At 38.8% G+C, this 17,501-nt stretch overlaps 1 protein-coding gene across 3 annotated transcripts in view; it reads right to left on the bottom strand.

Annotated features, from left to right (window-relative positions):
* Window positions 1-6,101: 6,101 nt before the first annotated feature.
* The window catches only part of tasp1 (taspase, threonine aspartase, 1), a 36,926-nt gene continuing 25,526 nt past the window's right edge, over window positions 6,102-17,501 (bottom strand). For all 3 annotated transcript variants that reach the window (XM_051917530.1, XM_051917529.1, XM_051917531.1), the window contains 2 exons: window positions 15,377-15,450; window positions 6,102-8,888 (listed from right to left, as the gene is read on the bottom strand). In XM_051917530.1, coding sequence (XP_051773490.1) covers window positions 8,796-8,888; window positions 15,377-15,450 — 167 coding nt within the window. In that variant the 3' untranslated portion in view covers window positions 6,102-8,795. The remainder of the gene's footprint in view (window positions 8,889-15,376; window positions 15,451-17,501) is intronic.

The following is a 17,501-nucleotide window of genomic DNA, read 5'->3' as shown; positions in this document are numbered from 1 at the left end:
TGTATATTGGTCTTTAGTCCCTAACAGTAAAGTTTAGATCAGTTTACAAATGCAAGGAAAAAAAAATGTTTAAAATGCAGGCCTTATTTACACCTTATCCTTCTTGTTTTGCAGTTATCTTTGTAGTTTACCTGAAGCAGAATCCATGTAAGACAATATTCTGAGAAATGACAAATGATTGTTTTTATTTCTCTTAGGAAAGTACATTGTATATTGACCATGTTAATACTAAATAAACATGTCAAAAAAAAAAAAAAAAAAAAATAGATAAATAAAAATAATAATAATAATCAGGCCTAAAATTTGAAACACACTAAATACATTAAATAAATTAATCTACTACATTAAAATATTAAGCAAATTCTGTGTACAAATGATTCTATTATGTACATATTTACAATGATTTGCAATTAATATATTTACAATGAGTCCTCAAGTATTGATCCCAAAGTTTAAAAAAAAATGGTACTGTATTCTACAGTATAAAATCAAGTACAATAATACATTAATATTTTCCCAGCATACACAGAGGCGTGAATAATTGATAAAGTTGTATAAATAACATCTGAGGTGATTTTATCATATTTAATGATTTAATGTTTTATCATATCTGGAGTTAATTTTCTACTCCAAATAAAAAAATGTCTGATTTGCGAAGTCATTCTTTTTTGAATTTGTGAGTCATTTTTTTGTTTTGGATCTTTTCAGTGAATTAACTTGATCTAGTTCAGAAAGCCAGTCTGAATGATTCGTTCATAAATCAAACTGATTTAGTCTCAATGATCTGGTCACAGTTAACAGTAAACAGTTCACTAAAGCGGAAAATTTTGAATATAGACTATAGAGAACTGAGTCTGTTCATCACACAAAGTTATGTCTTCACATATTTTTAAATTATTTTACTTTTAAATTATTTTTATATTTTTATTTTATTTTAGAATCTTGAAAGCCAAAAGAAATTCTTCGATAGCAAAGAGAGAAAAAACAACACTAAAAAGCTCAGGCCCAAAATTTTGCAATGATGCAGAACCACTATTTGGATTTTATATAAGAATCCCACAGTGCAGCTGGCCAACCTTCTTCTCATGTTATTCGCCCTCCTCCGATGAGAGGTGTAGAGTTGTGGTTTCAAGCGAAACTGTTTTTAGACCAAATCCAATTCGCTTTTGCACTCTTTCTCTCAGCGCTGGCACTTTATGGGTGGTGTAGCACATTTCAGGAAGTGTCTGGCCCGCAATGCCGCAAGGGCTGCGGCTGCTTGGCTGGCTTAATTAGAAGGCAGCCTGTTCTGCGTGGAACCTGGAATAGCTGACCTGGACTGCCAGGTCGCTGTTTGGCGAGCACTATAGCTCGAATGCCTGGGCTCCAACTGCCTGCGCTGCAGTGAATGGCGTATTACCTGGCCAGATGCCTGACCTAGAGACGGCTTGTTGGCACAGGGTGCACAAAAACTAGGGGAGGGGGCTGGGAATGAGGGGCACGCAGCTGTACAAACAGGTCAAGTAGCTGACAAACACCCTAAAGAGCTCTGGGGCTCAGATTAACCTTTGCAAGGGTTTGTCCATATAAGAACGAATAAAGGTGGCTGAAAATGCACACATGACCTTATGACCTTAGCCGTGACCTTAGTCTTTCACCTCACAACACAAGTGTGCAACCTTACAGATAACAGGATAGGAACATGGAAAAACAAGTCTATTTTGCAGCTTTGGAATTGCTGTTAAAAAAAAGAAACCTTTATATTTGGAACTGAAATCAATATTTGTTGAGAAGAAATACCCAAATAGATAACTCAAAGACATTATTGTGAAACTGTAAATCTTAATAGACAAAAAGTGGTTCCCTTTCGAAGTGGTTCCCTTTCAAACACTGGGTCTTTGATTCTATGGGGAACGGCCTCAGCATAACTGGTGTCTGAAGCATGTGTGAAAACACGCCAAATATTATTGGTTGACGACAGTCCATTGTGTCATTAGCGGTGTGCCTGTGAGTATAAGAGGGGGCCTGTAATACACGTCATCAGCTTTTTTGTCTTCAGGAGCCATTTGTAAATAGCATGCGTGATGGCAATCTAATGGAGAATCCTAGTGTTTCAGGAAGTGTGTGCCTCTGTATCCCAGGATTTTGACACCTGAGGACAAACACGACTTTCGTGCTTGAGTGAGAAGCATGCTTGTTTAGTACTTGAGGGTTCTGAATGCGTCCATTGTGACAAGTTCACAATGCGGAAACTCTGTTCACATTTGGCCTTATTCTCGAGGGATGAAGGCCAAGCATCTGCGCCTCATGGCTGGGCCCCCGTTGTAGCCGAGGCACAACGAAGGCTGAAGTCACGGGGATGGTAGGTCAAGCTGGCTGAGGAGTTTGAAAAAGGTACGGCTCTTTCGAATTCCTCAGTCACAGGCTTGAGCGATCTGTTGGATCAGGATGTGCTATCACTAGTGTCACCTTATCCAGCAGATAGTATGTTGCTGGCACCATCCAGACAGGAAGAGGCGGAAGTGTTTGAAGGGGATGAGGATAGTCTATGTACTGAGCCCTCTCAGCCTGCCAGGCCCCCAATACAGGGAGGTATAGGATGTTAAGGCCCACGCCACAGCCAGATTAGATCAGATTAGAGAAGTTGCTCGTGGCAGTCTTGACGAGCGATTCCTGTCAGACCATATTTGTCCCTTCCCCATGATTATGCAAATATGGAGTGTTTGAACGAATGAGGATGCCCCATTTAATAGACGCTTGTGAGCTGTCTCTCACAGAGCAAGTTATCCTCTTTGAAGGCTCCAGCCCATCTAAGCCATTATAGACCACCGTGCATTTAAATGGCAGAATGTATGCAGCAGCAGGTGAGGCAGGTGGAGTCTTGCATACTATGGCCGTGTCGCAGGCCTACCAGACAGATGTGCTGAGATATCTGGATCAAGGGCACGGATAATCTCCTGATGCAGTCGCCAAACAGTGCCGCACCACAGATTTGAGTCAACTTATGCTATGCCCTCTTTGTTGTGTATATTCACATATAGTGAGGCAGGCATTCCCTCAGCATGGCGGAATGGTTATTTGTTCCCCATAGCGTCAATCCAAGATGCCGTGTTGAGTTCCACTTCGAAAGGGAACATCGCAGGTTATGACTGTAACCATGGTTCCCTGAGAAGAGGAATGAGACACTGCGTCTCATTGCCATGCCTTGGGTTTGCCAGCATGTCTCCTTCAGACAAAAAAGCTGATAACGTGTATCACAGACCTCCTCTTATACTCACGGGCACTCCGCTAATGATGTCATGGACTGTCATTGGCCATTAATAATTTTCACATTTTCACACGTGCTTCAGACACCAGTCACACTGGACCATCCGCCATAGCATCAATCCAAGATGCAGTGTCTCATTCCCGTTCTCAGAAAACCATGGTTACAGTCATATCCTGAGATGTTTTAGAAGTCAATATATTATCATTTTTATTTTCATATCATTGTCAAGGAAAGACACTACAGGTGAATAAGGTAAAATTAGATATCTCCATACTTTCCCCAGTTAGTTAATCACAGTGAATTAAGATATAAAGTCGCAATTGCGAGAAATAAAGTCAGAATGGCGAGATATAAACTCACAATTCTGACTTTTTTAGTATTGCGAGTTTATATCTTTCAATTCTAAAAAAAAAAAAAAAAAAAAAGGTCAGAATTGTGAGTTTATATCTCCCCATTCTGACTTGATTGTTATATAAATTAGGTGAATGTTATATGAAGACTCCTCTGTAAAATCCTTCAGAACATAGATAGGAATAAAACTGGAAAGTTTGGTTTATGTAAGTGCTACTGAAGTGGAGATTTCTGGCAGGAGAAAAAACAATTTTTGAGAAAATAACCTTTAAAGATACAAACTGAAATCTAAAGATCCAAGTAGATAAAGTGTAATTATGGAATCATTTGGAAGTTATTGAAGAGAAATGGCCCAAAATCTCCAAAAATGATCTGTGCCTGGAATAATATGTGTATAATAATTTTAATGCGTGTGTGTGTGTGCACGGATATGTGTATCTATATACAGTATGTGTATGTATGTTCGTAATTAATTTTGTTTAAAATGTTTTAACAATGTGTAAATATGAAGGTGGTAGGTTTGAATTAATCCAATGGTAGGAAATGAATTATTAAAGAATTTGTGTAGGGCCAGGGGGATTATTATAGTAATTTAGTGTGATTAATATAATGTTAATTACCACATTGAATTGACAGCCCTAATTTTGACCTACACATTTAGATTCCTTTTTTTTTTTCTTTTGTTAACTTGTCCACTCTGAAATAAGGGGAGTCTGTCTGCTATTTCCAGCACAGAATGTCCTTGTGTGACATGAGCAGTGGAAGACGACCTGTGAGGCTCTGTGTACGTGACTGTGTCTCTGTACACACAGTTCAAATACGGTGCAATAAAGAGTTTTTGGTGGCGGTGAGCAATAGCTACCTGTTGTGTGAGCTAGTGTGAGCAGAAAGACACAGGCCACATTGCAGAGATTCACTCTGACAGGAGAGCTCAGCATGTGTGGACAGCAGGCCGAGCGGGGCAACGGTTTCAGTCTTTGATCTTCACTCGCATTGCCGTCTGTTTTGCGTTTTAGGTCTCGCTGAGCGTGAGGCATTGGATACACCTTGAATGTCCTGTGCCCTGCCACCTCTTAAAGACCAAGTATCTCTTTTCAAAGCTGAAGGGGCCCTCTGCAACCCCACTGCCACAACCTCACAAATAACATTACGGCGTGCACGGCGTAAAAGTGCCACTGAAATGGAAAGTGACACAGGGAATGTGCTTGTGTTAAGGGTTCAAGGTGAGCTGTATTATTTTGTAATATGTGTTTACTCATGCTGTGAAGAGCAACAGGTGGTGGACATCTTCTCAAGAGCACAACACATCTACCATGTGTGTGTGACATTTATGCTTGATGAATTATATGCAATGAACAATAAAAATGTCCCAAAATGTCCCCATTTAATATCTCTATCAAACACTCCTTAAAGAAAGTACAGCTGCCTTTTTCAATTCATTTTAAGAAATCAAATAATGCATGTAATAATGTTCTATTTTGTCTGTTTTTTTACCCACAATGTCAAATGTTTTTCATTCAAAGTTGTCTTCAATAATATTAATCATAATCCTGAATATTGAGTTAAAAAGGAACTGGTTTGCAAGGGGTGATTTTTCTTATTCAATATACCAACAATATTGTTGTAAAAAGTCAATATTATACCAAACGTCAATGTGGCACTGACCAGAAACACAATAGGATGACTATTAATCCACAAACACCCTGCAGGACAGATTTCAGGACAACATATGGGATAGCCATAGAATTGTCACATATGGATCTTAAAGGAAAACACTATTAACTCACACCTTCCAAACACTGACTACAAAACACCATCATTCTACAATCTGACATCAAACAAAGACATAATTTTTCTTCATTTCTCCAGCTTCTCTGAAGAGCTTCTATTTTCACCTCTGGGTTATTGTCAAGTGTGTAATTTATTTCTAAACTATAAATCTTTGGCAGCCCACAGTTAAGATTATAAGATATGTGGGGAGTAGAAATGGCAAGGGGAAGTCAAGGATAGAAGTGTGTTGTCTGTTAGAGCCTCAAAAACAAATATGATGCTACAAATAGAGCAGTGCTTTTGTCTGGAACTTCTCAAGGGCTCATGGAGACTAAACAAAAGAGTGAGAACAGTAGGCCTCCAGATAAAGATAAAACAACAGACTGTAGACAATAAATTTCAAGACAGCCAAAGAATAAATAACACAATGTTAACATAAGAGGGATTCAAATGGTTCAGCATCCAAACAACAGTGACTGGAAAGAGGAACAAAAAGAGATCTCAGTCCACTTCTAATGCCCGAGACAGTGTGAACGCAAAGAGAATTCAGTTCTTTTTCCACTTAGTCCTCTTTAAGTGCACCAAAAGTGAACTAACTTAGTAGTTTCTTACCTGTATTAATGTATTTCCTATTGAAACAGGAAGTTTGGGCGGGACTTACAGAGGTGCTAACATATGTACCAAGTAAAAAGAGGACTATCAATGAATGAATGAATCAATCAACACTGACAACTGCACGCCATATCCCAGTTTTATTGAGCATTACAATAGCAAGAGATTAGTACAATCTGCTGTTGGAAACGTTCACAGACATTTCATAATAAATGCAGGGTCAAGTAAAACTAAAATAAGCATATATATCATACATTTTTATATAGTAATGCAAGAATTTTAACTAAAAAGTTCTCAACTGCAGAACTTGAAATAATAGCCCTGCCAAAAACCCTCATCAATGTAATAACCGTCAACATATTTGATTCAGTGTAATTTATAAATACATTTTAGAGATCCTCTTATTTTTCTGCCATTATAAAATACAGACCTAAAATATATTTTGCATTTTCAAAGATGGACTAACAGTCATTTTTAGCTTGCTTTTTTGGGGGTCTCATCTCCTGAGCACTACACATGGCATTAGAAAACACACAAAGCTGTTCACATGTTAATACAGCTCAACCACAGAAGTGCACTATGCAGCTTTCAAATAAGGTCAAGTGAACTCAAAAGTACGCAAACAAATGCATACTTGGATTGCGAAACATGCGCCATGTTCTTGGTACACTCACAAGCAGTGCAGTTAGTCAAGGTAGTGCACTTATTTAGTAAGACGCTGAGCAAAAGTGCGTGTGCATCTAGTCTCATCAGAAGATATTTCTGTGATCCTACTGCCATCAACTTTGTGGTGAAAGTGTAACAACCACGATTCAACATATTTTCAACAGTGCATATCATTAGATTTGAGAATAGTCCCACTCTTTAAAGGAATAGTTCACTTGAAAATAAAATTCCCTCATTTACTCGCCCTTGTCTCATTCCAATCTGCACAACTTTTTTGCAGGAAAAATAAAAGGATTTCAGAAGAATAGACAGATCACTCTTTTCCATGCTACTTCAATAAATGGGGAATTAATTTTTCAAGTAATAAAATGAACATAAAAGCACCAAAGTATCTTGTGGACCTGTGCATAAGTTCTAAAGACTCAAGTCATATGAAACATTTTTATGATACTTTGGTTCTTTTTGATTATTTTAGAGATTATTAAATGGAAAACAATGACAAGGATCCTCTTAAAGGGATAGTTCACCCAAAAAAATGAAAATTCTGTCATCATTTACTCATCCTCCTGTTGTTCCAAACCCATAAGACTTTCACTCATCTTCGGAACACAAATGATGATATTTTTAATGAAATCTCAGCAATTTCTGTCCCTCCGTTGACAGCTACGCAACTACCACTTTGATGCTTCAAAAAGTTCATAAAGAGATTGTAAAACTAATCCATAAGAATTGAGCGGTTTAGTCCAAAGAGACATGATCATGAAGAACAGATTTAATTTAAGCTTTTATTCACATATAAACATTTATCAACTCACACATCAGTTGTGGTAAACGGAAGTTTGCTTGATGCATGCGAGAACCAATGAGGTTCATTCTCGTGCGTTACTCAGCACGTTTGAGCTTCCACAAGAGGTTTGTTCTCGAGCTTCAAGCAGGTTCTGCTGAGCTTCTGTATATGTTCACTGATAAATGTTTATATGTGAATAAAAGCCTAAATGAAATCTGTTCATCATATAAAGCGATTGTGTCTCAAAAATTTTTGGACTAAGCCGCTCAATCCATATGGATTAGTTTTACGATCTTTTTATGAACTTTTTCCAGCGTCAAAGTTGTAGTTGCGTAGCTGTCGATGGAGGGATAGAAATTGCTCAGATTTCATTAAAATATCTTCATTTGTGTTCCGAAGATGAATGAAAGATGAAAGTCTTACAGGTTTTGAAATGACATTAAGGTGAGTAAATGATGACAGAATTTTCATTTTTGGGTTTTAACAAAATTAACCTTTTGTGTTCTGCAGAAGAAACTAAGTTGTACAGGTTTGAAATGACATGAGAGTGAGTAAATGACAATTTTATTCTAAACCGCTATACCTAGCTTTAAAAAAGTCAAATGAAAAGGCAATTCTTGTAAATTTCATAAAGGATTTTATCCTGTATTCCACGCTGCGTACGCATTTGCGACTCAACCAGACTCACATAAAACACACGTGTCAAATATCTCCACTCAGATCTGAAAAGTTCAGACCTTTATTATGAGTTACTAAACTGAACTTTTGCACAAAACAAGCATCTTAACTATATATAAAACCTAATAGTAAAAGTAATATTAAACGTCAAGTAAGCCGCTTACATTAATGGCCACCCTGTTTCAACAACCTTTAGCTTATTTACAATGAAAAGGACGGTGCATATTATTTCAGAGAGGAATAGAAATGGAGCATCAAGTCTTGTCCAGCACATACTAGAAGCTGAGTTTCTTGGAAGCCCACTAAAACCAGAGCAGTGCACTAGTCCTGAAGTGCACTTGGCATGTCCTTTTCTTAGCAGACGCCTTTTACCGCAAATCACCCTGCTAACCCTTTCCCCCCCCTCCCCCCTCTCAAGTGACAGTAAAACAGATGACACTGTCTATGCTATGCCCATGAACGGAGCGCAAAAGTAGCATGGTAGATTTTAGAAAAGGAAATCGTGAATAAATGAATAAATGTTTTTATATCTGTGCAATAAAGAAAAAGATGGAAGAAAAGACATATTGCAACCTTTTTGTCCCTTTATAATTGTGTCCTACAATGACACAACATCAAGCTCTTGCTATAAAGATCCTGGCGCTGGCATATTGCTGCAGAAATAGAGGATGATTTCACACTGCTTCAGTCACTCGCGGTCCCAAGCCGACAGACTCCACCTTCGATTGCCAGCGACTGTCCGGCCACCGCCCCAGGAGGAAGTCTGGATATGTGAGTCTGGCAAACAGAGAGAGAGAATGTTTACAGTGTCAAGTATGAGTGTGGTGGAGAAGCACACAGCTGTTGAATGGTGGGAGTGAGGTGTCCTCATTGCAATCAAAGGCAGCTGCCGCCCACCCGCCTCGGGCACATACCCTGGTCACGCTCTTTGTCGGGCTACGATAAGCGGCCCTCTGGGAGTCAGAACCCGACAGCTCCCTGCCCATGTGTGAGGAGAATGGAAGTGGAGCTACCATCCCAGAGCAGCCCCGGGCCACCTGTTGCTAACACTGGTCCGTGGCGGGATGACACGCATAGGGTGACAGTCAGTGGAAAACTGTGACCCCTTTCAGCACATCCATGTGTGTCAGTTATGTTATGATAGTGATCCATATCTCACTCCCACACTCCGTGTGACCTCCAGCACAGGCTCAGGCAGATTACTAGCAAGCTACGAGACAATACCTTAAAACTAACTAAAATAACTAAAACTAAAAAAATAGAACAAAAAAAATCCTAAAATCTACTCTGTGATAAGATATAAGTAATAATAAATCCATCAAAAAAATAATGTAAATGAATAATAAATTACAAAATAAAATTAAAAATAAGTATGATATAATTAAAATATAAGGCCCTATGATTTCTGTGAAAAACATAAACCCATGGTACTGAACCCATGCTGCTACATAAAAGAAGACTGTTAATTTATTGCATCATCAGTTAAAGCAACACCATGGAACATTTGCTCACGGTTCCCCCATGTGGCTCATAAGCCCAATTGTCTGTTACCAGTGTTGTAAATACTGTTGCTGTATAAGCTTCCCAGCAGGCAGCACAATGCACGTGAATTTGTTGACTAAGCTGACGGAACCGGCAAATGCAGAAACCACGTTTGGAAACCATGTCCACCGACCAGGTAAAGTAGCCATGCCGTTGGTTTTGAGACTTGCAAATTAGATTATTTTGTCTTATAGTTAGCTGTTGGCTAACTCCACCCAGGCTACGAGTAAAATATGTGACGTATGCCGTAAAGCTGGTTGCACTCTTTCACTGGCAGGGGATGGGCGGGGCTGTGTGTACCAACCCGAACACGAAACTTGTAGAGTGTGGTTGTAGCCGCTAGGAGGCTGCTTAGGTAGCAGCGGCAGTAGAATTCGTCCAGTTAAGAGTGGTTCTACCACTGAAATAATTTTAGAGACATTATTTTAAGGTCGAAAAACTATATAGTGTTGCTTTAAAAAAAAAAAAAAAAAAAAACAAAAACAAAAAAGATCTTCAAAGTTGGCATATAATTTGTTTCCAACAATCTAGTGTAAATCAGACTGAATGTTGTACGGACTGAGTCCACACAACAACCCCAACTGAAACGTATTCTACAATATCATTGCAAAAAACTTAGCTTGTCGAAGCCATAGTCTTGTGGGCAGCACTCCGACATATAGTGCCATAGCACTTTGGGTGACGCAAATTCGAGTCCTAGTTTGTGATTTTCCTAAAACTTCCTGTCCTATCAAATAAAGTAAAAAAAAAAAAAAAAAAAAAGCTTAGCTTTAGATCTAGATGAGGAATAGGCATAGGACACTAACTATCTAACATGTTTCTGCTAATCGCTAACACACTCATGTAACAAACAATTTCAGACACAATGGACAATGAAATGGATTACTGAAAAGGATTAAGGGAACTAGAAAACAGGGGTAATCATAGCACAATTTTCACATTCTTCTTGCCACCCATTGGAACGTTGTTCCAATGTTGTTTCCATATGGAGATAAAAGCCTTTCTTTATACATGCCCATTTACATGTGCGATTACATGGCCCAAATATTCTGGCCTTTAGGGTTCTGCAACATTTTTTATGAGATGCTAGGGGTGGTTGCAACAAGGAGATGCCAGTGTGTTCTGGGTGGTTTTAACGCTGTGCTATGTGGTTACCAGGGTGTTCTGGGTGGTTGCTTATTGTCTCCATGATATTGTGGTCCTCAACTATATGGCTCAGGTCCCTCTTTCAACAGAAGTATATGGGATTTTTTCCCCTCATTTTATCATTTGTTTTCTTTTTATCAGTCAAAAATATTTCACCGTCACTTAGAAAAGTAACAGAACACATCTTCTCAAAAGCTTGTAGCACAATTGTCTAGAGTAAGATACACTTAACAAGCAACAAATTATGATTTTTTTTTTTTTTTTTTTTAGAAAAGCTTGAACATAACTAGATAACAACACAAGCAAAAATCTATCAAAAGTCAATTAATAATCAAAGTAAATATAATGAATCATATCAAATTAAGGCTTGGAAAATAAATAAAATAAGAATAAATTAAAATAAAAAACTAAATTACGAAAAGACTGGAAATCCTACTGAACCTATGCTACATAAAAGTTGAACATACCTTGAAAGAGGTAATTCACCTCCAATCTTCAAGTGTAAATTGGACTGATTCTTCTTATAAATGACAACAGTGTTTTGAAGTTGAACACATTTCAATCTACTTGATGGTGTTTTATCTGGAATGGTTCACATGTGGTTGGGATTACCACTGCTGGAAATAATCATGAAGTCTTAACGCAACCTGAAGATTAGACTCAATTCTGTGTGGCAAACCAGAGATTCACTGACTGAGATGGACATCAAGACTCAAGCCAAACATTTAAGCAGTTTGATATAATCAGAAAACTGCTTTGTTTGAGAGACCAAAAATATGCCATTTAAATTCTTTCTTAATTGCCATGTAAAAATGTGTGTATGATGTGTTAAAGAGCTGAAAACCAAAATGTTTAAACCAGAAGTGGGGCTGCAGTGTAAAAACAGATCTATGACAATGGCCATGCTTCAGCTGTGGTTTCCACATATTTTGTTCTCAGCCACAATGTGTCATCCCTTGTTTCAAGGGGTGAAATAAAAAAAAAATAAAAAAATGCAAGCGTGAGCAGTGTAACCGATTAGTCAACAACCAAGGGTGCGTTTCCCAAAACCATAGTTCATCGTTTTGCGTTTCCCGAAAACATAGTTCCAAAAAACATTCACAAAACAGCATCGTATGTGGTTTACGTTCAATGACATGTGGACTTAAATAGATCATGCTCTTGGGCACAACTACATGAGTACATTCTATATCTTTCATTCTATTTAAATATTGTGGTGGAAGGAGCAACGGCAGACACGGTGGGTGTGGTGTCAGGCCTCGGAGAGGCTTTTATTTAACATAAAATAAAACAAAAATGTCAGTCTGGGGTGCAAGGGGTGATGGCTTCTGTAGCGGCTCGGCTTCCCTGGGACCGCGGCATTTGGGGCAAGACAGCTGGCGAATCCCAGCACAACGGTAGCATAGCAAGCTCCAACCCAGGAATTTGGGTCTAGCAACTCGGCAGCTTTGGCAGTGTGGGAATCACTCCTGGGCCTACAAGGACACCAGCATGCATGCACGGGGAAAAGAGACCGGACAAGTCTCCATTCGATTCAGGTGCGCCTCATCACGCGCTGCCAGTCCTGGTTGTTACCTGGAAGGCTGCCTTGTGTGGTCCGATCCGACAGACGAGCTACTGTAGCTCAAATTGCACAAGGATGCTGGTTCTGGTAGAAAGGTGTCAGAATACACAGTGCATCACAGTTTGTTGCGTATGGGGTTGCATAGCTGCAGAGCAGTCAGGGTGCCCATGCTGACCCCTGTCCACCGCTGAAAGCTTCAACAGTGGGCATGTGAGCATCAGAACTGGACCACGGAGCAATGGAAGAAGATGGCCTGGTCTGATGAATCACGCTTTCTTTTACATCACGTGGATGGCCGGGTGCGTGTGCGTCGCTTACCCGGGGAACACATAGCACCAGGATGCAATATGGGAAGAAGGCAAGCCAACGGAGGCAGTGTGATGCTTTGGGCAAAGTTCTGCTGGGAAACCTTGGGTCCTTCCATCCATGTGGATGTTACTTTGACACGTACCACCTACCTAAGCATGGTTGCAGACCATGTAAACAGTATTCCCTGGTCGCTGTGGCTTCTTTCAGCAGGATAATGCGCCCTGCCACAAAGCAAAAATGGTTCAGGAATGGTTTGAGGAGCACAACAATGAGTTTGAGGTGTTGACTTGGCCTCAAAATTCCCCAGATCTCAATCCAATTGAGCATCTGTGGGATGTGCTGAACAAACAAGTCCGATCCATGGAGGCCCCACCTCGCAGCTTGGAGGATTTAAAGGATCTGCTGCTAACATCTTGGTGCCAGATACCACAGCACACCTTCAGGGGTCTAGTGGAGTCTATGCCTCGACGGGTTAGGGCTGATTGGCAGCAAAAGGGGGACCAATACAATATTAGGAAGGTGATCATAATGTTATGCCTGATTATGTATGTATTAGTGTGTCAACAATCAAATAAAGCAAAATGACATGGAACAAAAACAGTGAAGTAGTCATTAGGTGCCAGTCACTTGTTACAGCAGCAATTAGTAGAAAAATATTACTTTATCAACCTGTGCATGACGTCATTAACGACAATCCTATAATGTTGAACCAAAGTATCTTGTTACTACGGTTTCGGGCAACAATTATAACTAGTTGGTTAGTTTCCCCATGCATTGTACTATGGTAGTTAATCAGCGAGTGTACAGGAAACGCACCCCAGAGCAGGGAACAGAGGACATGAGAAGACTAGCTGTTCTCCAACAGCAATGATGCGTGTGGATTTGGGAATTGAGCTGGAAGGTTTGAAATCTTGCCATCCCATTGCTCTAGCAGAAAAAAACCCAACATACAATCCACATTCCAGGCGATCTATCAGACAGTTTGTCAGTGCACCAAACACAGAGGCTCATCCATGTCCTAAGTGTACAGTTTCATGGCCACAAATATCCTGTATACATAGAAAGAATTTTATGCTTTGCAAAGTTTACATTAATTGCAATTCTTTGAATGTATGGATAAAAAATAAATTAATTAATAAACAAAATTAAATTAAAGCAAAATAAAATACGGCCCAACATTGCAACGGTGTTAACAGATATACAACCTGAACAGGTTGAGAAGTTCTGGAGGTAAAGAGGCTTCTTAATGTAAGAGATTCATCAATGCCAGGCATGAAAGCCAAAAGAGCTTGAAGGAACATAGAGGGTCCGCTTCCAGCCAATCTGCACTGACAATAGACCAGATAAAGAGTACACTGGCTTCTGCAAGAACTGACTAGAGTCCCTGTTCAGAGCACAAACCCAACAAAGGACTATTCTTTTTAAACGGGTCAATGCACACTTCCAGACACGCTCTGAGCTACTAGCGTGAATAGAAACGGTTAAAACGGCACACACTCCGAGAGCTCTGGACTGTGTTCTATCTCACTGAGCTGCCAATCAGCTCTGGGCTTTCATCTCATCAAACACACACACATACACAGCAGCACAATGCATGCAGGAATGGGAGGAATGTTTCAGGAATGGTACAGGAATGAGTTGGTGTCTTTCTGCTGCAATGTTTCCTTAGAGTCATCGGAAGAAAGACTTGTCACAATTCAGCAGGATTGTTCATTTTGAATAGCTTCGTTTTCAGTACCTGCTGCCAATTATATACCAGAAACTTATGGACTGATAATAAAAATATAGTAAGCATATTTGTGGGTGTTGCCATGCTTTTATCACTTTTCGGCCATTAGGACTCGTTAAAATAGTCCAAGTGACTACAGTGGTTCAACCTTAATTTTATGAAGCGATGAGAATACTTTTTGTGCTCAAAAAAACAACAGTGCAGCGCTTCCGGGTTCTACATCAGAATGCCGGCTCAGTATTGGTCAACGCTGTTCATATGAGCACCATGACGCATGCATGTGATGCTGACACAGGAGCTGGCCAATAGTGAGCCGGCGTTCTGACGTAGAACCCGGAAGCGCTGCACTGAGTATACAACGTCAACAGCGTAGGAGAATGACAGGGAAGAGAAGAAATTGTTGAATAAAGTTGTTATTTTTGTTTTGTTTTTGCGCACAAAAAGTATTCTCGTCGATTCATAAAATTAAGGTTGAACCACTGTAGTCACATGGACTATTTTAACGATGTCTTTACAACCTTTCTGGGCCTTGAAAGTGTTAATTAAATTGCTGTCTATGGATGGGTCAGAGAGCTCTCGGATTTAATCAAAAATATCTTACTTTGTTTTCCAAAGATGAAGGAAGGTCTTACGGGTGTGGAACGACATGAGAGTGAGAATTAATGACAGAATTTTCATTTTTGGATGAACTAACCCTTTAAGTATTATATTTTGGCATGTAACTCAACCCACACCACTGGTGTTACAGGCATGCATGATGCCTGAAATCACATGGCTTATTTAAGAAAGGTGTGCTATTACTATTCTAACTTTTTTTTCCCCATGCTAATGACTAAATTGAAGCAGGGACCCAAGCCATATCTAGGAACCAGAAAATCAGACTTCAGCCAGTAAGTAAACCACCTAGAAAGCCGTAGCAACTCCTGAGACAGAGACAGCCTCTGATGAGGGAGTTCTGATTTAGGAACTTCTTACCCTGGCTTTACTGTCCTGGGCAGACATGTATCCCACACACATGCTCTCTGTAGTATGGCTCCACAGAAACTCCACTGTGAATAAAAGAGAAACACAATAACTGTAATATACAGCTACTACAAAGTTCTTAGATTATTCACACATTAGCATCTTCAGGAGTTTCAAATGGATTTTTAGAACAGATTTTTTTTATTAATGAATGAAATATTAAAACAGATTAAAATAAAAGAATAAAATCTCATAAGCAATATTAACCACAATGCATATTTTATAGGGGTGGGGGAGGGAAAAATCTCTGATGCGATTCTCTCTACAACGATTCTGAGAATTTCAGAATCGATTCTGAGTTTCGTTTTTAACCGCAGATGCATCATGGCACTAAGTGTGCTCTAGAAACAGCACACACACACACACACACAAATCCTTCCATAAAATTCAAAACGGTTGAAGCAAATTACAAGGGCATTCGCAGGCTTCACTGCACAGGATATGCGCTGAGAAACGTGCGCTTTGCTTGATGTTGTACTTACAATGTGCAGTCTCGTCCGCCGGTATTTCAGTGTTTTACCTTAAAAATGCTCTATGAAGGCATCATTTATGCCGTTTGGAATGCAGTAGAACTATATATTCAATACACGAAACTCACTCGCGGTTGTGAGTGACTCGTTGTTAAATGCACTTGCATTTTAAAATGCTTTTATGCATTAAGTGATTAAACAGACAGGACAAAACATCCAATATGTCAAAATAGGTCTTACATTAGTGTGAATATGCAGCCTATTAGATCTCCCGCTGTTTATGATGTCATCAGTAATAAACAACATTAAAGCTGAGAAAGAGTAAAAATCACTCACTGATCTTGTCTGGAATAAGTTAAGATACTGAAAGCACTCTTTGTTTGTGCTTCTTTGTAATATGTTTCTTTGTTCCTCTTTATTATTTACTATTTGATTATATTGTTTTGAAGCCATATTTAGTTATAGTTAGTCAAATTCTTAACATACAATTTTTTTTTAAAAATTGCAATTATTTTAAAAAGTACTTCTAATTATATAAATAATTAAAAATGTACAAATAAATGTAAGATTTAAAATTGGTAAACTATTTAATAAAGTAAAAAAAAAAAAAAAAAAAAAAAAAATGTAAATCAAGAATCGTTTTGGAATCGGATCGTGACTCCCAGAATCAGAATTGGATCGGAACAAGAGATGCCTAAAGATTCCCACCCCTAATATTTTACTCATAAATGGAAAACCGCTAATCTAAAAACCCATAAGAACTTCCAAAAGGAACCCATGGTGAATTAGACTTCTGAGTTAGCCTTAAATTAAAGTCAAGATTGAACAGTTAATAAACACAACAGACAAAAATATTGAAAAGGTGAGTTTTCAAAACTGTGCAGCACGTTTCATATCAGTCTCAAATGTGTTCTTCCATTGAGTGTCAGCCCTAATCATAACAATGCCTCTATTCTCTGAGGCCAGACCACACTTTGAGACCTGTTTATTGTGCTATTTGTGAATGCAGGGAGCTGCCATGTTTATCCCTGAATGTTTAAACAAAGACGCCTGGAAAAATAGTCAGCATCTTTAGACAAGAATGTGAGGGAGGCATCAGAAAAGAAGAATGGGGGAGAAAACAAAATTACAAATGACTTTCAGGGAATCTTCAGTGACCCAGATGTTCCTCAAAAATCCTGCATTTTTTTTTATAACTTTCAGCAATGATGCATTAAATTGATCAAAAGTGACAGTAAAGGCATTTATAACGTTACAAAAGATTTCCATTTCAAATAAATGCTGTTTTGTTTTTTTACTTTCTTTTTATCAAAAAATCCTGAAAAAAATGTATTACGGTTTCCACAAAAATATTAAACAGCCCAACCATTTTGAACATTGATGATAAATGTTTCTTGAGCACCAAATCAGCATATTCGAATGATTTCAGAAGGATCATGTGACACTGAAAACTGGAGTATTGATGCTGAAAATTTAGCTTTGACATCAAAGGAATAAATTAAAATAATAATTCTGTTCCAATCCATTCCATTCTGTTTTGATGTTTTTGAATGCACAATCATCATAGTTTTGGACGAGAGGTGTATTGAATTGAAGCTGAGGTAGGA

Source organism: Ctenopharyngodon idella, chromosome 13 (assembly GCF_019924925.1).
Source record: "Ctenopharyngodon idella isolate HZGC_01 chromosome 13, HZGC01, whole genome shotgun sequence".
NCBI lineage: Eukaryota > Metazoa > Chordata > Actinopteri > Cypriniformes > Xenocyprididae > Ctenopharyngodon > Ctenopharyngodon idella.
Note: the sequence above shows the minus strand (reverse complement) of the source record. Positions and strands in the feature narration are given on the sequence as shown.